The 24,074-nt window shown below is 43.4% G+C and overlaps 1 protein-coding gene across 8 annotated transcripts in view; it reads right to left on the bottom strand.

Moving 5' to 3' along the window:
• LOC123514788 (atrial natriuretic peptide receptor 1-like) overlaps positions 1–24,074 on the bottom strand; it is a 491,631-nt gene that overhangs the window by 360,214 nt on the left and 107,343 nt on the right. For 7 of the 8 annotated variants that reach the window (XM_045272955.1, XM_045272962.1, XM_045272960.1 and 4 more), the window contains one exon: positions 6,210–7,132. In XM_045272955.1, the coding sequence (XP_045128890.1) occupies positions 6,210–6,933 (724 nt within the window). In that variant the 5' untranslated portion in view covers positions 6,934–7,132. Of the gene's footprint in view, positions 1–6,209; positions 7,133–14,954; positions 14,977–24,074 lie in introns of those variants that run through there. The other variant, XM_045272959.1, reaches the window with a different exon arrangement.

Here is a 24,074-nt window from a genome sequence, read left to right as displayed (position 1 = left end):
ATGTTCGGAGGAAGAAGAAAGGAAGGAAGGAAAGAAGGAAAGAAGGGAAAAAGTAAGAAAGAAAGGAAGTAAGAAATAAAGGAAGGAAGAAGGGTGGAAAAGAGAGAGAGAGAGAGAGAGAGAGAGAGAGGGAGGAGAGAAGAGAATAATGTAATAAAATCCAGGACGTTTCATATCAACATTAACCGACAAATCATAGAAAGAAAATGCATCTTTTCACTCACAATCCCTCACCGTTCAGCCATAAGCCTTCCCAGTCACGCTGCGTCACCTCCCTAATCCCTCAGCAGGTTCTCTCCGGCCAGGAACGCTAACCATTCCACCTTGATGATATGATCTCGTTGTGCCGCCATAACACAATCAATTTCCATCACCCAGCTGTCATTCCTCTTTAAACCTTTCACTATTGTTTGCAACTTTTTCCCTTAATCACTAACTACTAAGGAAACACATCTATTGCATGATTTTTTAGCTTATTTTTGACTATTTCGAAATCATTGTTGGCCAAATCGTCAATATGTCAGCGCATATAGGTTTCTTGGCAAATAAACTATGAATCATTAGTTATTATTATTATTGTTATTATTATTATTATTATTATTATTATTATTATTATTATTATTATTATTATTATTATTATTATTATTATTATTACTTTGAGACACCTTACTTTACATCCCCTTCAAACATTGTATTGTTTAAAAATGTCTGTTCTTATCATTTATTTCTTATAGGTGGTTATAGAGAAAATGGTTTTACAGGTTTAAATTGTTAAACATTGCAGTGAAAGGGTTAATACTAAGATCGTGATATAATGACGTCGTGGTAAGCAAGAAACTACAGCACCACGGCCACTTGAAGACTGTAGGATCGTTGCTATTTCTGATAATAACATTCTGACACCGCATTCTTAAACATTTCGGCGCTTTTTATCTCGGGTACTTTCAACAAGGTATACAAAAAGCTATTAGAGATTTCATAGAGTCTTTTCATGGTTGAATTAACGGGTCAAGAAACACTCAAACAGGAAAACTTCCAAGAAAATGCTATTAATCACCTCTGTACCCTTTAACCCCTTCAGTACTGGGAAGCATTTTTCACCTTAAATTTTGGTATGATGAAACTATTTTATTTACATTAGGAAGTGTTTATGGAGGTCAGAAGATTGATGACCAGAATTTTCACTACTTTAATCTCCCACATAGCTTTCTAAAAATGTATAAAACCACCAAATAGTAAGCAGAATGAATATGAATATGCGTCATAACAGTGAAGGGGTTAAACACAGCAGCGAATTCTCAAACATGTCAGCGTCTCTTCTCGAAACACTCTGAACACAGTCTGAAATACGTTCATAGAGTTTCCTGTTGTTGTTGTTTTTTCATGGTTTTATTAGTAGGTCAAGAGAAAGAAAGCATCATCAAAGAAAGAAAAAACACTCATTGCAACCCAACTAACTACCTCTGTGGCCCTTAAAACTAGTCCGAATGATGTCCCGAAGCACTTCAAAATAATGACTACAGTTCTTCTTTTATCTTTTCTTTCTCTGCGAACGACTCCAGTTTTTCTTTTTCCCTTTTTTCTTTTTCTTTTTCTGCGAACTGGTGGGAGACGTTCGCGTGACTCCAGGAGAGGAAACCACCTACTTACCACCGGGCAGAATGGAATGCGCAAGGTCTCAAGAAAGACAAGTAAATGGGAAACACACCGCAATGTTTATGACCACAAATGGCTCACGTGACCAGAAATAGAAGCACCACAGATAAGACCACCTCCTTACTGCCAAAACCTGCGTGTGTTGGGGAGTGGTTGGGGGCGGCAGAGGACGAGATCATAGGACAAAGTAGTGAATGGGAGACTCTGTGGGGCGTTTATAGCCAAAAATTACTGATATGATTAGTAACTTTGGATATTTTCTTTTGATCATTTTTATGATTTTATTTTCGGATTGGTATCTTGAGTAGGTGTTATTTCTGCCGTATTCTTGTTGTCCCTTTTTTGAGAGAGAGAGAGAGAGAGAGAGAGAGAGAGAGAGAGAGAGAGAGAGAGAGAGAGAGAGTGTGTGTGTGTGTGTGTGTGTGTGTGTGTGTGTGTGTGTGTGTGTGTGTGTGTGTGTGTGTGTGTGTGTGTGTGTGTGTGCCTGTCTCCTTGTCTGTCTGTCTGTCTGTATGTATGTATGTATGTATATGTGTGTTTGCGCTCTCAAAAAAATTCATAGAACTCTGAATACAAGAAAGACATATAATGAGTAGGCCTAAAAAAAGAGGGAGATCGTTCACTTCTTTGGCAGGATTTACACACCCCTTCCTTCCCTCAACCACCGCCTGCTTCTCCCCTCTCCCCCAGTTCCCCTCTTCCCTCACAGTAATCGGCAAGGTCACACTGTCGACGGTGATTTATGGCAACATGATCTACTTCCTCTAATAGGACCGAGGAGGAGGAGGAGGAGGAGGAGGAGGAGGTGGTGGTGGAGGAAGAGGATTAATCGTCACTGAATGAGTATGGATAGAAGTGGTTGTTGTTGTTGTTGTTGGTGGTGGTGGTGGTGTCGTCTTTGTTGTTGCTGTTGTTGTTGTAGTTCTTGTTTTTGTTGTTGTCGTTGTTGTTTTTGTCGTTGTTGCTGCTGCTGCTGTTGTTGTTATTGTTGTTGTTGTTGTTGTTGTTGTTGTTGTTGTTGTTGTTGTTGTTGTATAAGTAATGGTGGTAGTGAAGGAGATGGTGTTGGTGGTGGTGACGACTTTCAATGATGAAGATAATGGTGTGAGTAAAGATGGTGATGGTGTTCATGATGAAGATACTAATTATAATGGTGAGGACAGTAATAACAATGCAATGATGACATTGATGTTGGTAATGGTGTTGATGTTAATGGTAACAGTCGTAGTAATGACGGTGCTATACAGTCTCGCGAATGACACTTGCAGCTTCACTTTGAGGTCTGATTGAGTAATACCACTTCCTAGACGCCTCGCTCCCTCACACTCACTCCCATCTCAGCTCACAGCCAGCTCCTCCTCGTCTTGGCCTGAAGCTGAAGCAGTGTCTCTGGATATGGATGCGAAGAAATACCAACCATTTTTCGCTCTTACAAATAGAGAGGACATTTACTTAATGATATATAAATAAATAAATAAATATGTACATAGGTAAGATCAATAAATAAACATAACATTTTACTATATGTCTCTTAATTAAGAACACCAAGTCCGCTGCTGGGATCCCTTACCCTGCAGGAATGACGCACTAAGCTGATGGTGAGCAGTTAGACACCATTTCTGAAATCCATTTGGCCTGCTGCTATTTGAATCCTTTACCTTTAGCCGTGCACCTGTTACTGGAAATAGCATCAAGTATTTCCAGCGAAAAATATAGAGGATAAAAATCATTCACCGATCGTTAACAATATTTTCAAAAGCAGAATGGGAAAGTGAAGCCAGCCAGCCTTGCGAAAATATATAATTCTTAGCAGGAATAGAAACGATACGCGCTGCAAAGACTACAATAACGTTATCGCCCTTACCAGTGCGATGCGGGAAAGAAGGGATGATGGAAGCCTATTTTTACACGAACCCCGCGGCGCTACAGTCGGGGCGTGGCAATGGATGCAGAAGCAAACGCTGAAACCAGACATGATTGCTTTCCTCGAACACGCCACTGGGTCAGGCTGGCAGCGTGTTGAGGAGTCCTGAGGCAGTGCTGTGTAATATCTGTTATGTTTCTCCTTTACTATCCTTCAATTATTACTTAAAATTAGTGTAGCTTATTTATTTATCAACTGAATCTATTTACTGAATCATTTATATTTTTTTCATTTATTAATCCTTCAAGGAAGAGATATCTCGCTTAAGATAGCAAAATCGCTGGTAAGAAAAGAAAACAAAATAAAGTCAAACCGGAAGGCACCAGTTACTAAAGAAGTGCTCAAGATGATTATGAATAACCTCAAAAGCACAAACATGGATGTTGTAATTTGTTATTCCATACTTTTTAATCTCTGTTATCCGATTTCTGTTGTTCTTAGAAGCCGGTAAGTAGTCGGGTACTGGTGTAGTGTTGGGCAGTGTGGCGCAGCAGTGACATTCCTGAAAGTGAGCAAGCTAGACGTGACCAGATTCAACCAGCTTTGTGTGCGAGTACTACACCTTCCTGCGACCCCTTCAAGACCACGACCACCATCTGCCGCACTCGCTTCTCTCTGCTCGTGTTTTGTATTTTCCTCGGTCTTATAATTTTTTACCTTGAAATCTCAGTTGTCAGCGTTTTTAAGATTATTACCAGATTCGAGGAGTTAAGACTGTTGAAAAATTAAGAACACAGGGAAAGTGAGGCCATTAAATGTTCTTGTCTTATCAGCACTTTTTTCCAAGGGCGTTTGCATAATTTGTTTGATTCTCGTGGATACTTTTTTTCCTCTTGATGATGCATAATCCTTGTTAGGCCAAAGATTGAAAGTCCTTTCCGCTGGAATTTACTAAAACTTGTCCAAAATAAGGCGCCAAAATGTTAAGGAATATGTGTCTGTATGTGGCGAGTTGCTCTATTATCGTGACTATGTACGCGCACCTCAATCTGCGACACTCCACGCCACTTCCCCCCATCGTCACTTTCCGTTTCCTTCATACAGTAAAGGCTCTGGGTTCGTTGGATCTGATACAACTTATCACCTGGGCTTATTCGTATGATCCCTTGTGTCACCACTGATAAGGAAGTCGTACTCATGACTGATTAATCTCGAGATAACAGATATCTGGGTATATTTGTGTCAAACATTCATCAACAAGCAATGCCACCAACCGAAGAGAGTCTGTCATGCCTCACCATTCATTCGTGCAATGTAGGAGAGTCCCGTAGTGGTAGGCGGTATTCCATCAGTAGTTGAATTTGCAGAAAAAACTTTCACGACTACTAGCTAAGTAAATTTAGACCTAGTTGAAGGCATCCTCGCCATTTATATGAGGGAGGCAATGGACCACCTCAGAAGGGAGGAGAGAAAGATTCATGAATTATTGAATCCTGCTCGTCTCACTCCGGATGAAGCTATATTTTCAGGTAAAATAATTCACTTCATTGTTACGAATTTAATTTCTGTTACTGTCATTCTCTAGTGAACTTTTCGTACGTCTTCGGCTTTGCTTATGAAAATTCTTCGGCAGCAGCTTTGAGTCGCAAACCGGTAAATATCACAATTGTGGCAGGGCGCCTCAGCTGCCATCATTCTTGTGCGCGCGAATCTACAGGAAGCAGACGCAGGTTGCTCCAGATACTTTTGATACCACCCTCCTAAGGGCTATAATTCGTATCCTCACGGAAAAAAATAGGTTTCTCTGACAACAGAACAATATTTTTCACACAAGGTGCCATGAAATTGGCTAAAACTGCCCACCTCTCACCGCCACTCGCCAGCAGAACGAGGGGAAGCCCTGGACAAGTAAATTCGGCGGAGCGACAGCTTTCCCGATGGGGTTAACTTTGGCATGCAGCGTTCGCTCCCTGCTTGCTATTGATCAGCCAGGAAGAGAAGGTAAATCCTTCTGCATCAGCACAATACTTTACAAAAAGTATCTTGTTTCACTTCAAAAAATGTTCCGTGCCATCATGCAATATACGTGGCAGTTTACATTATTCCGTATCAGTGAAAGAAATTTATCAATTTTATGCATTGTAAATTATAGCAAACTTTATAATTAGGTGAAAATTATCGAGCAGAATATTTGAAACATTCTTTACGGAGGTGAAAAATTATGGCGAGGCAGAGAAACCAAAGCTGCTTGATCTCCTTAGAGCAGCGAGGCTCATCCTTCCATCCAGACATTGAATAAAGTCTGAAGATTGACTATCCTCTGCCCGCTGCTACCTTGGAAGTTTCAAAGTTGACAGCCGAGCTCTAACAGTTTACGCGAGTCAACGTTGACAAAACAACCCATACCCACACCTGTGAAGCAATTCTCCAACAATGAGGCAACCAACGGCCTCCCCGCTGCCAGTGCTTGGATAACTTAAGCGTAGCATTCACATCAATTATAAAATCGAGTCATAAACGTGTATCTAATAGTATATCAGCACATCAGGACATGTATCAACGCTGTCACCGTATTTATCACAAAAAGTGTTACACCGTACACTTGACATCTCGATCCAAAGTAAATATTTCACGCCACACGCACACCACTCCTTTAAAACATGCATGCGGAGTAAAACCATCCACTTACCGGCAGAATTATTGAAGAAGAGGTCAACGGCAGCCAGAGGTCCGTAGGTGGAGGAGAGCCTGGAGTCCCTGTAGCGCACTTTAATGGAGTAGTTCTCTAATGGACCACGAAGGCCATTTTCTTCGAGGTAGCGCACGGCTAACTCCACCACCGGCAGCACCTTCATGCGGGAGTACTGGTGGGACTCATTGCAGGGCACGATCACCGCTACGTCGATCACGCGGTCGTCGGTGTCTGGGTCCCCGGGCCGCTTCACCTTGGGCGGCTCGATGGCACACTTTTCCATCCGCGACGACCTCTTACCGAGCCTCCTGCCATCTATGAACGTGTTGTAGCTACGGTCTTCGCCGGCAGATAAAAGCACATTTTCGCGGGATTTCCCTCTTCTCCGCGCCTCCCGACGGTCCTCGGTTTTTGCTCCGCTGCCTCGGGTTGTATTCAACTCTCCGGAGGGCGTGGAAGCGTTCGCATGTAGCAGAATGCCGCCCACGTCGCCGGTGTCCCCAGCGGACTCGGAGTCCCTGCTAGGGGGATTGGCGAGGCGACGAGCGCGGGCATGGCGGTACCAGGGGGAGTGGGGATGGTGCAGAGTGTCGTCCTGGATAACCTGGTGTGTGTTGCCTCCCCCCACTGATGCTGCTCCGACCACCACCCCCGCTAGGACCGCCGCTGCCACTAACACCACGCCCGCCCGCCCACACCAGACTGGCCGAGTCCACGTCATGCTGCCCGGGACTCCTTGGCACTGAACCTTGTCACGGGCGGCAACGTATCACTTATACAACCGTCTGTGGGAGTGCTGGTGACACATCTTTCCCAGTGACGGATTACAGAACGACACTGACACACGACACGCACTTCGCAGTCACAAGTTTTATTGCGCCTTCAACGTCCATGACACCTGGCGGCGACCATCCCGACGCCTGGAAAGAAAGGAAATGGCATTAATATACGGAACAAGCACTATATGTAACCTGACTGTCGTCAAGCATAGTATAAAAAGAAATAAGAGAAAATTATCTAACTTTGTCTTCTCCGTTCGTAGTTCCCCATCTTCCTTTTTCTTTCTTTCTTTCAGACTTTCGCTGTGGGAACAAAAGTCATGCATCTTTGCCATGCCTTTCATTCCTGTCTGTCTCGCATCCACAACGTTATTACAATGCCTGCCGCCAAAAGTTTCCTGATTGCATTCAAGGCGGAGCGTAAGAACATTCAGACGTCGCTTCTCTCAACCATCCGACCAGAAACACACACACACAGAGAGAGAGAGAGAGAGAGAGAGAGAGAGAGAGAGAGAGAGAGAGAGAGAGAGATAATAAAAAAAGCGTGAAAGAGAGAGCAGCGTCATCAAGAGCATCCCTTAATTATCTCCCCGGTGAGTGGAATATGAGTATCTAACATTCTCACAACTGCTCCACCTCTCCCTTTCCTCCCTCCCTCCCTCCCTCCCTCCCTCCCTCCCTCCACTCACACCTTGTCGTCCACTAACTGTGTAATTATGGAAAGGAAGCAGCGACCGGTGGCTCTTCATATATAAATGTGGTGTTGTGCAATATTTCATGACTGGATGTGTGTGTGTGTGTGTGTGTGTGTGTGTGTGTGTGTAGGAGGGAAGGATGAGGGCGAGCAGGTGACAAGAGCAGCAACATAACAGTGGCATACTCTTCACACGTACCCTCCTTCTCCCTTCGTCACAGAAATCACTGAAGCAGGAAACACTATGCAATACACGCTGACCTCACAGCATGTTTGTCGTATCGCATAACCATTCACAGGTGACAAGAGCCGCAACAGAACAACTAAACAGTCTTCACATATCTTCTTCACGTACCCTCCTTATTTATTCCTCCGCCACAGAAATCATTGCAGCAAGAAACAACCACGAAATACACGCCTACCTCACAGCACGTATCTCCTGTCGCATAATCACTCCTCCCTGTACTATTCTCTCCAAATTCAAAACATGAAAAAATAGGTAAATAACAGAAAGAAAGGATCTCTACGGAATTTCTCTTTTGTCTATCAAGCGCTTTTACATCTCCGGCGCCTCGAGGACTGGCTGGCTGGCTGGTTGCGGCGAGGTCGAACACGAAAAATTTAGATACCAATTCGTCTTTTTGGGGAGTGGATGGTGCTGCCAAGTCAAAGAAGAGCCAATCAGACAAGGGTCATCCACAAATGTCATTCCGATAATGGTTGTTGGTCGGTTTGCGGTGGAGAGGAATGTGTGGTCCTGATAAGAAAGAAAAGGAAGTGAGTGATGGTAAGAGGAAGTGTGTGTGTGTGTGTGTGTGTGTGTGTGTGTGTGTGTGTGTGTGTGTGTGTGTGTGTGTGTGTGTGTGTGTGTGTGTGTGTGTGTGTGTGTGTGTGTGTGGAAGTGTGTGAGTGCGTGTGTGCGTGCTATAAACTGCATTTTCCCAATATCCTCGAACATTCCTTTCCATTTTCTTTCTCAATAGCGATTTGTAGCCAATTCTCCCATGAGGACTCCCCTGCGAAAGAACACACACACACACACACACACACACACACACACACACACACACACCATAAAACATCACCTATGCCATTCAGTAGTCTACTTATCTAGGCATTTCCTTATCAGCAGGAATGCAGGGAGAGAGACAGCTGCCATTGACGGGGGTGAAGGAAACTCTACCAAAGCAACTGAGTAAGGTGTGAGGGGAGTCAGAATAGAGTAAGGGTGAATGGAGTGACTGAAGGGGGTGGAGGTGGGGGTGAGAGACGTATTTCAAACCCTCCCCCAACTGCAATCATTAAGTTGTGTTGATAATATGACGCGAAGCAAACTATGAAATCAACTGAGCAAGGAGGATAGTGTAGGTGGTAAGCAGAGAGAGAGAGAGAGAGAGAGTGGTTTTCATTGCTTTACTTCGTTAGTATTTTTCAGTTTGATAAGCAAAGTCTGTTATGTAAAGTCTAATTACAAATTCCTAAAACTTCTCTCTCTCTCTCTCTCTCTCTCTCTCTCTCTCTCTCTCTCTCTCTCTCTCTCTCTCTCTCCCTCCTGTAATGGGCCAAAAGTTAGTCTCAGTCCGGGTAGACAAGAGTGGTTTGCGGCGCGTCTCGCTGGTTCTGTCCTGGACGCCTATTTTGCTGAGGGCTTAAAAAGTTTGATGCAAGTTGCGGCGTTGTTCAAGTTTTCTATTGCTGGGTTGTTAGCATCGCGATGGAGAAGGACGGGGATAAGTGTGAGGCGCGGGACGGAGCGGGACTTAGATGGTTCTGTGTATTCTGTGTATGTTTGAGAGGAGAGGTGACGCCTGTACTTAGAGACGCCTTACTCTCTCACTACAACAGTTTTCCAAGTCCCCAGAAACAACTAGCCGGGTTTTTAAGACAGTTCTCCTTATAATAAACTAGAAATCTTAGCAATCTATCACCGGAACCATAAAACACTCTTAAAAACACGAGTATCTTCAACTAGAACTTTTGGAAACTAGTGATGGTGACAGCAAAGCGTTTCAGAATATGGTCCTCAGTAAGACAGTGGGGAACGAGAGCCGGGGGTTTGGAGGATTCGTTTAGCTATGGATGAATTTTTTACCCCTAAAGCACTGGGACGCATTTTTACTTTTAGATTTATGTACGGTAAGACGATTTTATTGACATTAGGAAGAATTCATGGAGGTCAGAAGATTAATGGCTAGAGCCTTCATTATTCTAATCACCACATAAGTTTCTGAAGCTGTATATCACCAAACAATAACCAGAATGAATATAAAAATGTGCTATGATACTGAGGAGGTTAAGGACGGGATGGCGGTAAGGAAGGTTTGATGGCATTGGTGATAGTGTGTTTTCTGTATTGAGTGTTGTGAAGGTGAGAGATGATGACTTAATAAAAATGAACTTGAATATGACAGTGGTAAGGATCGTACTTCTAAACCCATCGTCTCTTTTTTTTTTTTTTTTTTATACCATGTGGGCTTTTCACGGGAATCTATGGGCTAAAGGGGATACTATTTTGGGGGTACCTGCTATCTCAAAGCCCATCCGCTAGTTCAGTGTCCATTGGCCCGAGTGAGGAAGCCCAACCTACACTCAGACCGTGGACAGGATTCAAACCCGTGCGCTTGGAGACCCCTCAGACCCCAAAGCGCACATGGTTCCACTGTGTCACGGCTGCCCCTTACATGAATTACTCCCAGTAGAGGACATAACACGGATTTCCAGTTATGTTTTCATTACTCCAGAGACAGTTAAACAAGGACTCTCAGCAAATGAATGGGGAAATACCAATAAGAGCTTAACTTATCTCTGTGGCTTCTGAAACTTGTCTCTAAACGAAAAGCATCAAGGAAATTTTAGTTATAGAGTAATTAGGGGTTTCAAGTGCTTTTTTGGGGGAATTCTAGTGACAATTTAACACATATTTTATACACTAAGAGGAAAAGCAACTATGGGAGCTTAACATATAGCTATAGAAGCCAGACTAATAACCTTCGTGGTCTCTGAAAATTACCTGGATCTTGCTGGGAATGGTCTGTCCACTTACTGAGAAATGAGATACGTGTGTGGGTATTCCAGATGCGTGGGAGTTGCTGAGATTCTAAGGGAAAGGAGGCAGTGTTCAGGCTCTGGCGGTAGACGGAATACGGTATGGAGGGTAAGGCTGAGGGTGAACCTTTTAGTGTGTTGCTGTGGCGTGTAGGTGTTTGGGTGCCGGGGACTGGGAACTGGAGGGAGCTGTGAAGAGGTCAGTGATGATTTATGTAACTCTAAACTACACTACTTTTTTTTTTCTTTGTTTTCTATTTTTTTTTTTCCTTTATGTCTTCGTTTTCTTTCTATTTTTTTCTTCTTCGTCTTCGTCTTTCATTTTCTAATTTAGGCTTCAGTTTCTCTAATCCTTTTCTTTTTGTATCACATCCTCCATTACTTTAGATTGTAGCATTTCTGAGTTTATTGTTCTATTTTTTTTTTCAATCGTTTATATGTGTATTCTCTCTCTCTCTCTCTCTCTCTCTCTCTCTCTCTCTCTCTCTCTCTCTCTCTCTCTCTCTCTCTCTCTCTCTCTCATATCAATCACACTCCAGCCGCTTATTAACCCACTCACACCTCCTCCATTCAATCTGTCTACGCACTCACACCACGCTCACTTCCATTACTTCCTCTTCCACTCACTTTCCTTCACTCTATCCCATTTTCCTTCCTGTTCCACCCACTTTCTCCCTGTTCCACCCATTTTTCTTTCCCACCCACTACTATTCTTCCTGTTCCACCCATTTTTCTTCCTGTTCCACTCCATTTATCTTCCTGTTCCACTTACTTTTCTTCCTGCTCCATCCACTTTTCCTCCTGCTCCACCCACTTTTCTTCTTTCTCCACCCACATTTCTCCTTGTTCCACCCACTATTCTCCCTGTTCCACCCACTATTCTTCCTGTTCCACCCACTTCTCTTCCCTACATAACCTTCTCGACTTATTCCCAAAGCTTATCCCTCCGTCTTTGAACAGAATGAATACGGTGAAGCTACTGTCATTTACAAGAGTTTCACCGATTTCAGTGGTAGTTTGAGAGGATTATATGGTATTCTGTAGCGACTAAGGGAAGGCGAACGTGAGAACCAGACTACTCATCTCTGTGGCCTTTGAAAATAGTCCTAGTGAGCATTAAGGATTTCAGAAAACGAGTGCTGAGGGATTCCTAGACTTACAGCACCTCCCCCTCCTCCTCCTCCTCCTCCTCCTCCTCCTCCTCCTCCTCCTCCTCCTCCTCCTCCTGCTCCCTATCGCCCACTTCCACAACACACGAGGCTCAGCGGTTATCATAGCGACACGTACAAATCCCAGTTTAAGGCGATAAGATTACAGACTTAGTGGTTAAGTATAGAATTATAGTTACATGTTTTATTGCTATGAATATAGGTGTGTGTGTGTGTGTGTGTGTGTGTGTGTGTGTGTGTGTGTGTGTGTGTGTGTGTGTGTGTGTGTGTGTGTGTGTGTGTGTGTGTGTGTGTGTGTGTGTGTGTGTGTGTGTGTGTGTGTGTGTGTGTGTGTGTGTGTGTGTGTGTAACGAGAGCTCTGTTTCACGCCCACATCCCCAGCTGCGTCGTCCTCAGGTGAAGGAACAAGGTGATAAATAGAACTTTCCATCCCTCCTCCCCCTGACTATTGCAATGCCTCTGGGACTGCCAGGCGGCGCTCAGTCCACGGTCATTCCAGCAGCAGCAGTGTTCCTATTCAATATTCCACGTCTCTTGGGATGGCGGTGAGTGAGTTGCCTTCCTCTTTTCTCTTTCTTGGTCGTGTTATTTTGGTTTGCTGATCAGTGAGATAAGAGAGAAGAGAGAGAGAGAGAGAGAGAGAGAGAGAGAGAGAGAGAGAGAGAGAGAGAGAGAGAGAGAGAGAGAGAGAGAGAGAGAGAGAGAGAGAGAGAGAGAGAGACTTACAATGTTTCTCCGTCCTAGATTCTGTCAATATACCCTCTGGACCAGTGACACAGACAGACAAACTGACAGACACCGACAAATAAAAAGAGACAAAGAGAGAAAGACAGAGGCAGAGACAGAGTGAGAGAATTTTTCCTCACAATACTTTTCTCTTTCCGGAGACAGACGGTCAGGTAGATTATCATTACAAGACTGGGAAGACCAAGGTAAGGTGAGGCTTTCAGCGGTGTTTCGGATCACAGCCTCAGTATTTCCACAGGTGTCATTTATCAAAACCTTACCGTTATCCTTTTCACCTTTGACATTAAACACAGTGATCTATTTCCTTTTTTTTATTTTCCCCGTCCGCTTTTGTATTTTAGAACTATAATTAAGGAAGAAATAGTAACGTTATTCTCTGTGCCTGATAATTTGGACCACGGTAAGTAGAAATTAACCCTTCAGTAGCATGACGCATTTCCATATTCATTCTGCTTATTATCTGGTGATTGAATACAGCTTCAGAAACTCATGTGGGGGATTCAAATAGTGAAGACTGTGGCCATTAATCTTCTGATCTCCATAGACCCTTCCAAACGTCAACAAAATGGTCTAATCGTATACAAATGTCAAGGTAAACATGTATCCCAGTATCGAAGAGGTTGTAATACGTGAATAAAAACAGCGCCGTGTAAGCAACTTTTCATGCATGGCTATTAATCTTGATACGCAGACAATACGTAGACTCTTCTATGTTGAATCAGGCAATAAAAAGAAAACTAATGACTACAAGAACCCATAAAGATATTCTAATGGTTCTTTACGTGCACTAATGATGTTCTTTTTCTCCTCCCTTTTCTCCATCTTGAGGCGTTCATTCCTCTCCCTATTTTATGGTCATTTTTAGACGGTTGCTGTGTTCTTTTTTGTTTCTTACATTTAGTCGTTTGTATTTTTTTTTTTTTTATGTGTTAGTGTTGCTTTTAAACTTCATTAACGTTTCATTGTTACTCTAATATTGTTTGGATTCTTATTAACAGTTTCTTATTAACATTTTGCGATCTTCTAAATCTAGTAATTTTTTTTGCCATGATTTGTACATATCATATCAGTACTACACAGAGTTTTGCGATATAACTTGAAATTGAGAAATTTAGGGAACACATTATAAGTCTTGCAGCATATAAATTTTGTGATCTTTATAAGACATGTAGATTGGACATTTTGCGATCTCTATAAGACATGTAGCTTCTTTATGCATCTTAATGAATAACAACTACTACCCTGTGGAAAACATATGAATTTTAATTTACACCTACATTACGGAAGTTCTTGCATATGGACACCGGTTTAAAAGGACAATGTCGATAGATTAAAACACTGGAGACTGAAAAAGCATCAATCAGAATACCGAAGGCAGACATTTACTTGACTTCTGACCACAACTGCACATAGAGAAGAGCATATCACCACCACCATCACCACATTGAAAAACAACAACATCTACTTAAATGCACGTCACGAATTTGGAATTGTGATTTTAAATGACATAGATGGCATGCTTGGAGTTTAGAAATTATGGTGGTGGTGGTGATGGTGATGGTGGTGGTGATGGTGGTGATGGTGGTGGTGGTGGTGGTGGTGGTGGTGATGGTGGCGGTGGTGATGATGGTGGTGGTGGTGGTGTTATGGACGCGAGACTTCCACTACCAGGGCTCCAGGGGGGAATGGCGGAGCGGTGGATGAACAGCTTAGCGAGTGAGCTTCTCTTTGCAATCCTTCCGGGCGTAGGAGGACTCAAGAAGGCGGTTTGAAGGAAGCTATTCACTTGGTAAATGGGGATTCCATCTGTTTGTCAATATGTGTGATCTCTCTCTCTCTCTCTCTCTCTCTCTCTCTCTCTCTCTCTCAAGGTAAAGAAAGTGATGAGAAAGCGAAAAGAAATCCATTGACAGCAGTGTTTTTGCCCTCTCGATCCTAAACACACACACACACACACACACACACACACACACACACACACACACACACACACACACACACACACACACACACACACACACACACACACACACACACACACACACACACACACATAGTGCTATTCCCTCCATGGTGCGAGCCATAAACAGCTAAGTTAAGATTCTAATCTTAAGTCTCCCTCAATCCCCATATGTACATTTTCAGTAAGTATGTACTGCAATTACTAACAAACCGGATTATTTTTATTAATATTATTATTATTATAATATACTGACACTGCCCAAACCCACAAACGTACAAATAAAATCAAAACACTTCATCAGATTCATAAATGCGACGCGCAGCACAAAATTTACACACTACTAACCCTTGGCACACTTCTTCCTCCCCTGGTACGCCCGGCCAAATACACACCAATACCTGCTTCTCAGTGGGGCTGCCTGAGTCTGTTACGCGCGTCCACCCTGCTCACTCACCTCCAGGAATAAGACTGACGCGAAGTCTCTTATCAATGGGAGCAGGAAGGGAGGGAGGGACGTGTCATAAAATCAACTGCAGTATCACAGAGAGAGAGAGAGAGAGAGAGAGAGAGAGTACATACATGGCGCGTTAATGAGCTCCCCATGTTTTTTTTCCTTTTTCCCTTTTTTCTACTGACGTGCTTCACAACCCATTAAGGTTAATGTTTATTTTTTCTCCTGTGTGTGTGTGTGTGTGTGTGTGTGTGTGTGTGTGTGTGTGTGTGTGTGTGTGTGTGTGTGTGTGTGTGTGTGTAGTGAGTTTATGTAAAACTTACGCTAATTGCTCCCTCCTCCTCCTCTTCCTCCTCCTCCTCCTTCTCCTCCTCCTCCTCCGAGAAAGGGTTTTCTTTCCTTTTCTTTTATCCTCTTCCTCCACAGACTATTCTTTCCTCCTGCATTTTTTTTTCTCTCCTCCTCTTCCTCCATAACCATTTTTGCTTCACTTCTATCTACTCTCTTTCTCCTTTTTTCTTCGTTTCCTCCTCCTTCTCCTCCTCCTCCTTCTCTTCCTCTCCCTACTCCTTCTCCTTCTCCTGCTCTTCCTCTTCCTATTCCACCTTCTCCTCTTCCTCCTCATCCTCCTCGTTCTCTTCCTCCTCATCCTCCTCTTCCTCCTTCTCCTCCCCCTCCTCCTCCTCTTTCTCTTCCTCCTCTTCCTCCTCCTCCAAAGTCACCACAATGTATGACCCATTTCCCTGCAAGTGGTATTATCAGATATCGTTCATTTCCAGTTTGTCTCGCGAGTTCCCGCAACGTTCATCTGGAGGGTTCCCGCGTCCCGCCATATGACGCCCCTTATCTCTGACGTCACGCCTTTCGCTGTCAGGAAAACTATTTATAGTTATCAATTCTCTCTCTCTCTCTCTCTCTCTCTCTCTCTCTCTCTCTCTCTCTCTCTCTCTCTCTCTCTCTCTCTGGAGTTTGTACTGTTCTGAAACACTTTTGCAATGCACCTCTATTGTGTGATAAAGAGTCTACTTGAAGTTACGCGGTTTAAATGATGTTTTAACAGTTCTAATAATAGATTGACAAGATTTCTTCATCAGTAACACGGGAAATACTCTTTTGAACCCGGTTAATCATCTGTGGCCTTTGAAAATAGTCGTGGTGAGAGATCAAATTATTTCAGAATAAAGATCTCTCTCTCTCTCTCTCTCTCTCTCTCTCTCTCTCTCTCTCTCTCTCTCTCTCTCTCTCTCTCTCTCTCTCTCTCTCTCTCTGCCTTCATTGATCGCTCCATTCTGACAAGACTCAACAAGTGTGCCCAAGTGACCACGCCATCACCACGCCAGTCACTCCTCACCCTGACAGGACGCTCGCCGCACCACCGCACCTGACACACCATCGACTGCACTGCATTGTCTCACCGACCCACGAGTAACGACTGCATAATTATAATAAACTGATATGGCGATCTTACATAATGATGATGACGACGAAGACGACGATGATGATGATGATGATGAGGAGGAGGAGGAGGAGGAGGAGGAGGAGGAGGAGGAGGAGAAGGAGGAGGAGGAGAAGGAGGAGGAGGAGAAGGAGAAGGAGAAGGAGAAGGAAGGAAGAAGAAGAAGGAGGAGGAGGAGAAGGACGATCATGATAGTACAGTAGTGTTAATGATGACAATAATGATAGAGATACTGATAATAATAATAACGAGAACAAAAAGAACAAAGTGAACAACAACAACAACAACAACAACAACAAACGCAAATATGTAAAATAAAGAAAAAGGCATACTGATTCTCTTCACGCGTGACATTATATTAATTTCCTCATTATCACCATCACCATCACCATCATCATTACCAACAGGTTGCATATAATATTGTGGGGAGGAAAGAGGAAAGGGGTATTGCTTCCTCCCTCCCTACCTCCCTCTCCGAGCGTCCCACCGAGAGAACCTCCACGCAGACACGTACAATAATAATGACCTCAACTGTTACGACATTATGAAATTCAATCAATTATCTACCTAGCAGGGATGCTCTACAGGGGAGAATAACCGAGAAGCAGCCACGACCGTTGTGAGGGTCGCCTTTGCTTCCTCCTCCACGAACCTTTTGACACGTGTGTGTGTGTGTGTGTGTGTGTGTGTGTGTGTGTGTGTGTGTGTGTGTGTGTGTGTGTGTGTGTGTGTGTGTGTGTGTGTGTGTGTGTGTGTGTGTGTGTGCGCGCGCGCCTTTTAGAGATCAGTAGAATTGCAGATACAGAGACAGAAAAATTAATAAATAAAAGAAAGAATTTAATTTGTCTTCTATGCTACAATTATTAAGAATTAGAAGTTTCACTTGTTTTCTGTTTTCTACAAAATTAATGATCAAAGGAATGAGATTAATTTTGTCTTCTTCCAAATCGTAAGATGGTGAGAACAGAATATTTAATTTGTTATATTTTAAGCTATAAGTTATCAGAAAACACGAAATTCATTCTCTTACAAGTGATAAATCTTTAAATTTCAAATAGAACTTTGATATTACTTTCGTTTTCTCTGCTACAGAATCATTGAACTGGCTATAATACACAAATCTATAAAATGCTGAAAGTGGTTGACAAATAATTAATCTCGCAATGAAAGGGTTAAAGGTTGCTGTCCCCGCGGCTGCTGTACACATCTGGGTGAGTGCTGCTTGTACTGCCTGTAGCTCCTTGCCTTGCCGTTCGCTTCGACTGCTCATAACATTCACATCATGGCGCCGGTCAAGGTCAGGCTAAGGTTACAAGGGAGCGCTGAATGAGGAATATTCTCTCTCCGTGATTGTTTGTTTTCCCACTTACGTTTCCTCCCTAGATTTATTTTTCTTGGACATTTCCTCTCTGGTACCTATCAATGCTAATGCGGTAATACTAATTAATACTCGTACTAAACAAAATCTATCCATCAAACCATGAAGTGTCAACTGTCAACACATTTTTCCCTGTAGTGGATGTCGCGCTCACTCATTTCTCTAACAGGGCCCATTATGACCTTGTTGTTGCTGCGTCATAATTTAATCATAGTAAGTGTTCGGCAGTGACGTCACGGCTTGGTGAAGTGCAAGATAACAGACAGCCTTTCACCTTCCCAGCAGCAGGTGACGTCAGGCCACTTAATGCAGACTTCTGTGTTCCCTTTGTTGTGGTTGATGTGTCCATTCTATTCCTTTAGTTATTATATACACATGATGACCGAAAGCCGCTCAATGCTGGCTGGCCTCAGTGTTCCCTTTGTTGTTGCTAAGATCTTAGGGGCATTATCAGTGACTCATCCGAGATACAACGCAGCGGCACGATTCAAAGTCATAAGATAATAAGAGTGAAGATACGCAAAAGAGTATTACAGCACAACTAAGGCGTCTCTGGGTTCAAGATAAGAGCATAGCGGCAAAGCATCCCATGACGTGTGATCCCGTTCTCCCCCTTGACCTTCACACTCAGCTGCACACCTTCCCTCTCCTTTCTGAAGATAACTATAACTTAGTGAAACTCCATGATGATAATGTACATACCTTCATCCTACACGTGGCTTTCATCTGAGGCATCTACAAATACTTCATACCGGACATCGTATTCATAGTAACACTAATCCCACACATGACACTATGCCATAAAAACTAAAGCATATAGAAAATTATACTAACGTACCTACTTTCTTTTTTGCTGTCCTAGTCCGGACCTCTTCTATACCCAGGGGCCAAATGACCAAATTTTGGTAAAATGTGTTTCGCCTGCTGTAAAAGGTTGTGAAGTGCCATTGGAGTCTATGGACATATAAAATCAATTTCTGGGTGCACAACCTTGCAAAAGGTTACTGGAAGCAAGATATTTGGCAAAATCCAAGATGGCCGCCACCGATGTCTGAAAATATACAAACTGTCATAACTTTGCAACTATTTGCGATAGAAACATGAATGAAAGTTCGTTTTCTATGTTTTGATATTCGAGGAGTCTGATTTTACAACTACAATGAAAAAAATGCATAAAACTGCCACATTTCCATTTTGAAAACTCTCCTTCAGAACCAAAGTGACAAAAGTGTTCTGCAACTACAAGTTGGAGAGGCCCGCCCACATCTGGAGGTACTGAAAGCACAACTGGCGAAATTTGAGGAGTCATTCGACAAATTTCCAACAGGCGTGTTTTGGAGGAACTTTTTGACGATGACAGATATCCTTCAAAGATTCATCTTCTATCAGAGGGAAGCGAACTGGAAGGGACATTTACACGAGTGTGCAAACATGCTTCCTTACCTTGCGGCAGCTGGGCATTACAAGTATGCCCAGCAATCATTGCCCCTGTACTTGGCTGAGATGAAAAACCTGTCCGATTCCGCACCAGATGTAGAAACACAGTTCATGGAGGGATCGTTCGTTGGAAGACACGCTGCAGGCGAGCACAATGGAGTTTCCCAGATATGCTCCTGGAGCAAACTTTCAATGCTGATGCGAAAGAAGCAAGCGGACTGGACGGGATTACGCTCAACAAAGCTGCTCGAAGTAAATGGGTTTACACAAAACCTATCACTGCAAGTGTATCTGCCGAACTGAGGTCAATGCTGCATCTCAACAGCACGCAGCCACACCATGAGTCAGGTCCCAAGCGCGTAGCACATGATAATGAATTGGTCACTAAAATTGTAGCAGCCATTGAAGTGAATCCATACACATCAACTTCGATGAACCTCATCAATATAACCAGTGGAGAATGTGCAGATGACACCGTGAAAAATCACCTGACATCTGTGAAGGAATTGGGAACAAAGGCCTTGAACGATGCTCTGGAAAGCAAGAAGTCTGCAACTGTCAAGGTAAACCTTCAAACCTTCCATACACAAAACCAGAAACCCAAAAAGACCAAGACAAAAGCTTCAGCTGGAAAAAGTGAAGAAGTCTCGGCGCTTCTGCGCATAACTCAAGTGATCGCAAGTGGAGGAGACGTTGATGTCATCAGTTTCATTGGTGACCACGAGTGTAGCAAAACACCCCCAGCTCTATTCACAGAAGATGGGGAAATGCGCTCTGGTACGAAGGCCAGTCTTGTCAAGGCAATCAAAGACGACACAGGAATTCAACCCACAGCCTGCCTTCCTGATGAGCATAAACAAACTGCAGTGGTTGTCGATGCCATGTACGTGGTACGCCAATGGTCGTTTCAAAAGGGCGAAACGTTTGGAGATGTTGCACATCGTTACAGCAGAAATTTGAGAAGTATCTTGCCTGCAACAACAGATGTGTTACATATTTGCTGTGACAGTTATTCCTCCAGCAGCATCAAAGCATTGGAAAGGCAGAAGAGGTATGACAAATCAACACGGGGAAAGACATACGAAGTCAAGGCACATTTTGAGACTCCAGATCCACAAGACTTCTTCGGGCTGTCCAAAAACAAATCAGAGCTACTAAACTTCCTTTGCGAAGAATGGAGCAAGTGGTGGTTCACTGATGGATCGGCTCAAGGGCCGACCAAAGTCTACCTTGGTGGAGGCTTCTGTGACAAAACGAAAACTCTGCTGATCACACCCAACAATGTACAACCTGTGACTGAACTGAACTCGACACAAGAAGAGGCAGATACGCGGGTCTTCTTGCACGCGATACACAGTGCACAACATGACGGGATAGAAAGGGTTGTCATACATGCCAATGACACGGACATAACCGTATTGGCCATCTACTACTCCTCGAATCACCTGAACATCCTGCATGGGCTTTGGGTTCAAAATGCTCCACAAAGTTACTTGCCAATTCATGAGATAGCATTAAAGTTGGGAACACCACTGTGCCGAGCACTTCCGTTCATCCACAGCCTCAGCGGCAGGGATACAACTAGTTACCCGTATTTCACTGGCAAGAAAAAATGGCTAGCATGCAGCAAAACTCTTGACGTCTCAGCTCTGGAGGCCTTTGCTGAGAATGAACAAGCATGCGAGCTATCGGACGTCGTAGTCACTCAAGCTCGAGAACTTCTCGTGGCTGTGTACAGCAACAAAAATGAGGACTTTTCTGCAAGCTCTCTCAGCAAGCTTAGAGCATTCAAGTTCCTCAACAACAAATCGACGCTGTTGAAGCTCCTGCCTCCTACAGAAGATTCTTTCCTTCAACACCTGAGGCGTGCTGCCCTTGCGACTATCATAGACAAGACCTCCCATGTGGCACAGCCAAGAGCTGTTTCAGTTGAGGACTACGGTTGGGTGCTCATGGATGACAAACCAGTGCCTGTCATGGTCACTCTTCCAACATGGCCGCAGCAAATGAAGACTACAGTTTGCTGCAAGTGCATCAAAGATTGCAGTCGAAACTGCTCCTGTGCAAAGAACGGAATCGCATGTTATGTCGGTTGCAGGTGCGGGGGATCAGCGGTGCGGTGCAGCCGGATACGCTCGGCTGACAGCGACGAATCTGAAATAGATGAACATTAGACAATGTATTCACACGTTTCTGAATGTTTTTGTGGTGTATGCGCAAAATTCTCTGGAGTAATGATGAAGCTTAGGAAGATACATTATTATGCTTATATTTTGATGCTTCCGCCGTCTTTTGCCATATTTTGTTATTGTCTGTTCCCCATTCTTGATCATGGGTGCTTTGTAGTGTAATTCTGATGGTATAATTGGATTCTTTGTGTATTAAAACATGGAAAACGAACTTTCATTCATGTTTCTATCTCAAATAGTTGCAAAGTTATGACTGTTTGTGTATTTTCGGATTTTGGTGGCGGCCATCTTGGATTTTGCCAAATATCTCACTTCCAGTAGGTTTTTGCAAGGTTGTGCACCTAGATATTGATTCTATATACCTCTAGACTCCAATGGCACTGCACAACCTTTTACAGCAGGAGAAACACATTTTACCCCCTTGGCCCCCTGGGTAATAACAAATCTACCGTAACCAAAGCGCTCAGTAAGATAAAGAGCGCGAACTGAACTTCCACTACTAATCTCAGCAGTGGAGGGAGGACTTAATGCTTCACGGGTCATAATCAGCCCCCTCCCCCTTTGCCTTAATAACAGCCCAGCCAGAGGGAAGACTCGGAGTACTCACTGGATCAATAACCTTATCTTGACTCTCATACTTTGACCAATCGCAAACCAAAACACACTGAAAAGAGACGAAACACGAAAGAAGAAGGAAAAATACGAGACAGTAAAGACAGAAGAAGAGAAAATAAATTAAAATAAGGCCACACGAAAGAAGGAGAGAGGATACAACACAGGAAGAATGGAAGAGAGAAAAAGCAATGACATGAAAGAAGAAAGAAGGACACGAAACAATGAGAAAGAAAGAATGAAAAGAAAACACATACGATAACACATTCACCTGTAACTGCTCATCTGTATACTAATCAAAGAACAGATCAATAAAACAATAAATAAATGAAAATAAATTATGAAAGAACTCGAACCCGGAGAGAAAGCAGCGTGGGCACAGACGTTACCCAATAGCCGGTGACGATACACACGACTGGAAAGAGATTTAGATAACTGGAAATTGTTCAGATATCCAATTCGATAAGAAAGTCGCGAGCGAGCGAGCGAGAGAGAGAGAGAGAGAGTGTGTGTGTGTGTGTGTGTGTGTGTGTGTGTGTGTGTGTGTGTGTGTGTGTGTGTGTGTGTGTGTGTGTGTGTGTGTGTGTTTGTAAGTATAATTGAAGACGGAAGTGAGGAAGAGGAAGACGAGATGTGAGAGGGCGCCACAATGCTCCCTTCACCCTACGCAATGTATAGTATCTCTCTTCCTCTTCCTCTTCCTCTTCCTCTTCTTCTTCCTCTCCCTCTCCCTCTCCCTCTCCCTTCTCTCCCCTCAACAACTACTTAGGGACGCAGCACTTCCCCTCAGAACCTAATTTATACCGTAATTGACTTATATTGGAAGAATCAATAACGGCAATATCAAGCTTCTCACCGCCACAGGAGGAGGAGGTGGAGGAGGAGGAGGAGGACAGCAAAGACGACTATGACAAGGAGAGGAGAGAAAGTGTAGATGAAGGGTAAGTAAAAGAGATACATAACAAAAGAACAAGAAGTGAATACGAAGAAAAGAGGGAGGAGGAGGAGGAGGAGGAAGTGGTGGTGGTGGTGAAGAAGAAGAAGAAGAAAAAAAAACAAGAACAAGAACAAGATGATCAAGAACAAGAACAAGAAGACAGCAAACCTATGGAAGCAACAGGTGTACCAGAAACCTCCATAGACAGCCCTTAATGAGTTTACCTGTTGGAGTACACAAATGACCACAACGTTTCTTCATTACTTCAAATGTGAGGAAGAAGAGATAAGTGGAAAAAAAAAAAGCAAGCTACCCTCAAACCCATCAATTTCTTAATGCTCGTTGTAGTGGTTCCATAAAATGACAACTATATAGTATTTTGCGAAAAGAAAAACCATGAAACCAATAAATAGAAATAACAAATAGAAAGATAGCAAGAAAGTTTTTTAAATGGCACAATCCACAAAAGAGTTGTAAGTATATCAAATGAGGAGGAAAAGGAGAAATAGAAATGTGAGGAAAGTGATGGAAGATAACGAATGTGAAAGGGAGTGGTGAGCTGTACTTGGCTGGCATCAAGGTGAGCGTGTCGTGATGACCAAGCCGCCTGTCTCAGAATACCTAGCCATGCAGTTTCATCAGCGAATGGGCCAAGAGCTCTCAACACTATTGCCGGCAGCTTTCATCCCTTTCGCTACTCAACTCTGGAAACTCTGGACATCTGCTTGCTTCTGTCATCCTGTCCCCTTCTCATTCCAACCTCCCTTTCAAAACCATGAGCTATTTCAAAACAGGTGTAGCGAGACATGTGCGGAACTATAGTGGAAATCTTTTAAACTGTGTAATCTTTTGCGCGTGGCATCTTAGCAGCCCTTCATATCATTTTTACTTTCGTTTCTTTATTCTTTGGTTTAACTCATTCACACGGAGGAAAATAAAACAAAGTGAAAATCATCAGAAAAAATAGTAGTAGTAGTAGTAGTAGAGTAGTAGTAGTAGTAGTAG

This window comes from Portunus trituberculatus, chromosome 38 (genome assembly GCF_017591435.1).
Source record: "Portunus trituberculatus isolate SZX2019 chromosome 38, ASM1759143v1, whole genome shotgun sequence".
Taxonomy (NCBI): Eukaryota; Metazoa; Arthropoda; class Malacostraca; order Decapoda; family Portunidae; genus Portunus; species Portunus trituberculatus.
Note: the sequence above shows the minus strand (reverse complement) of the source record. Positions and strands in the feature narration are given on the sequence as shown.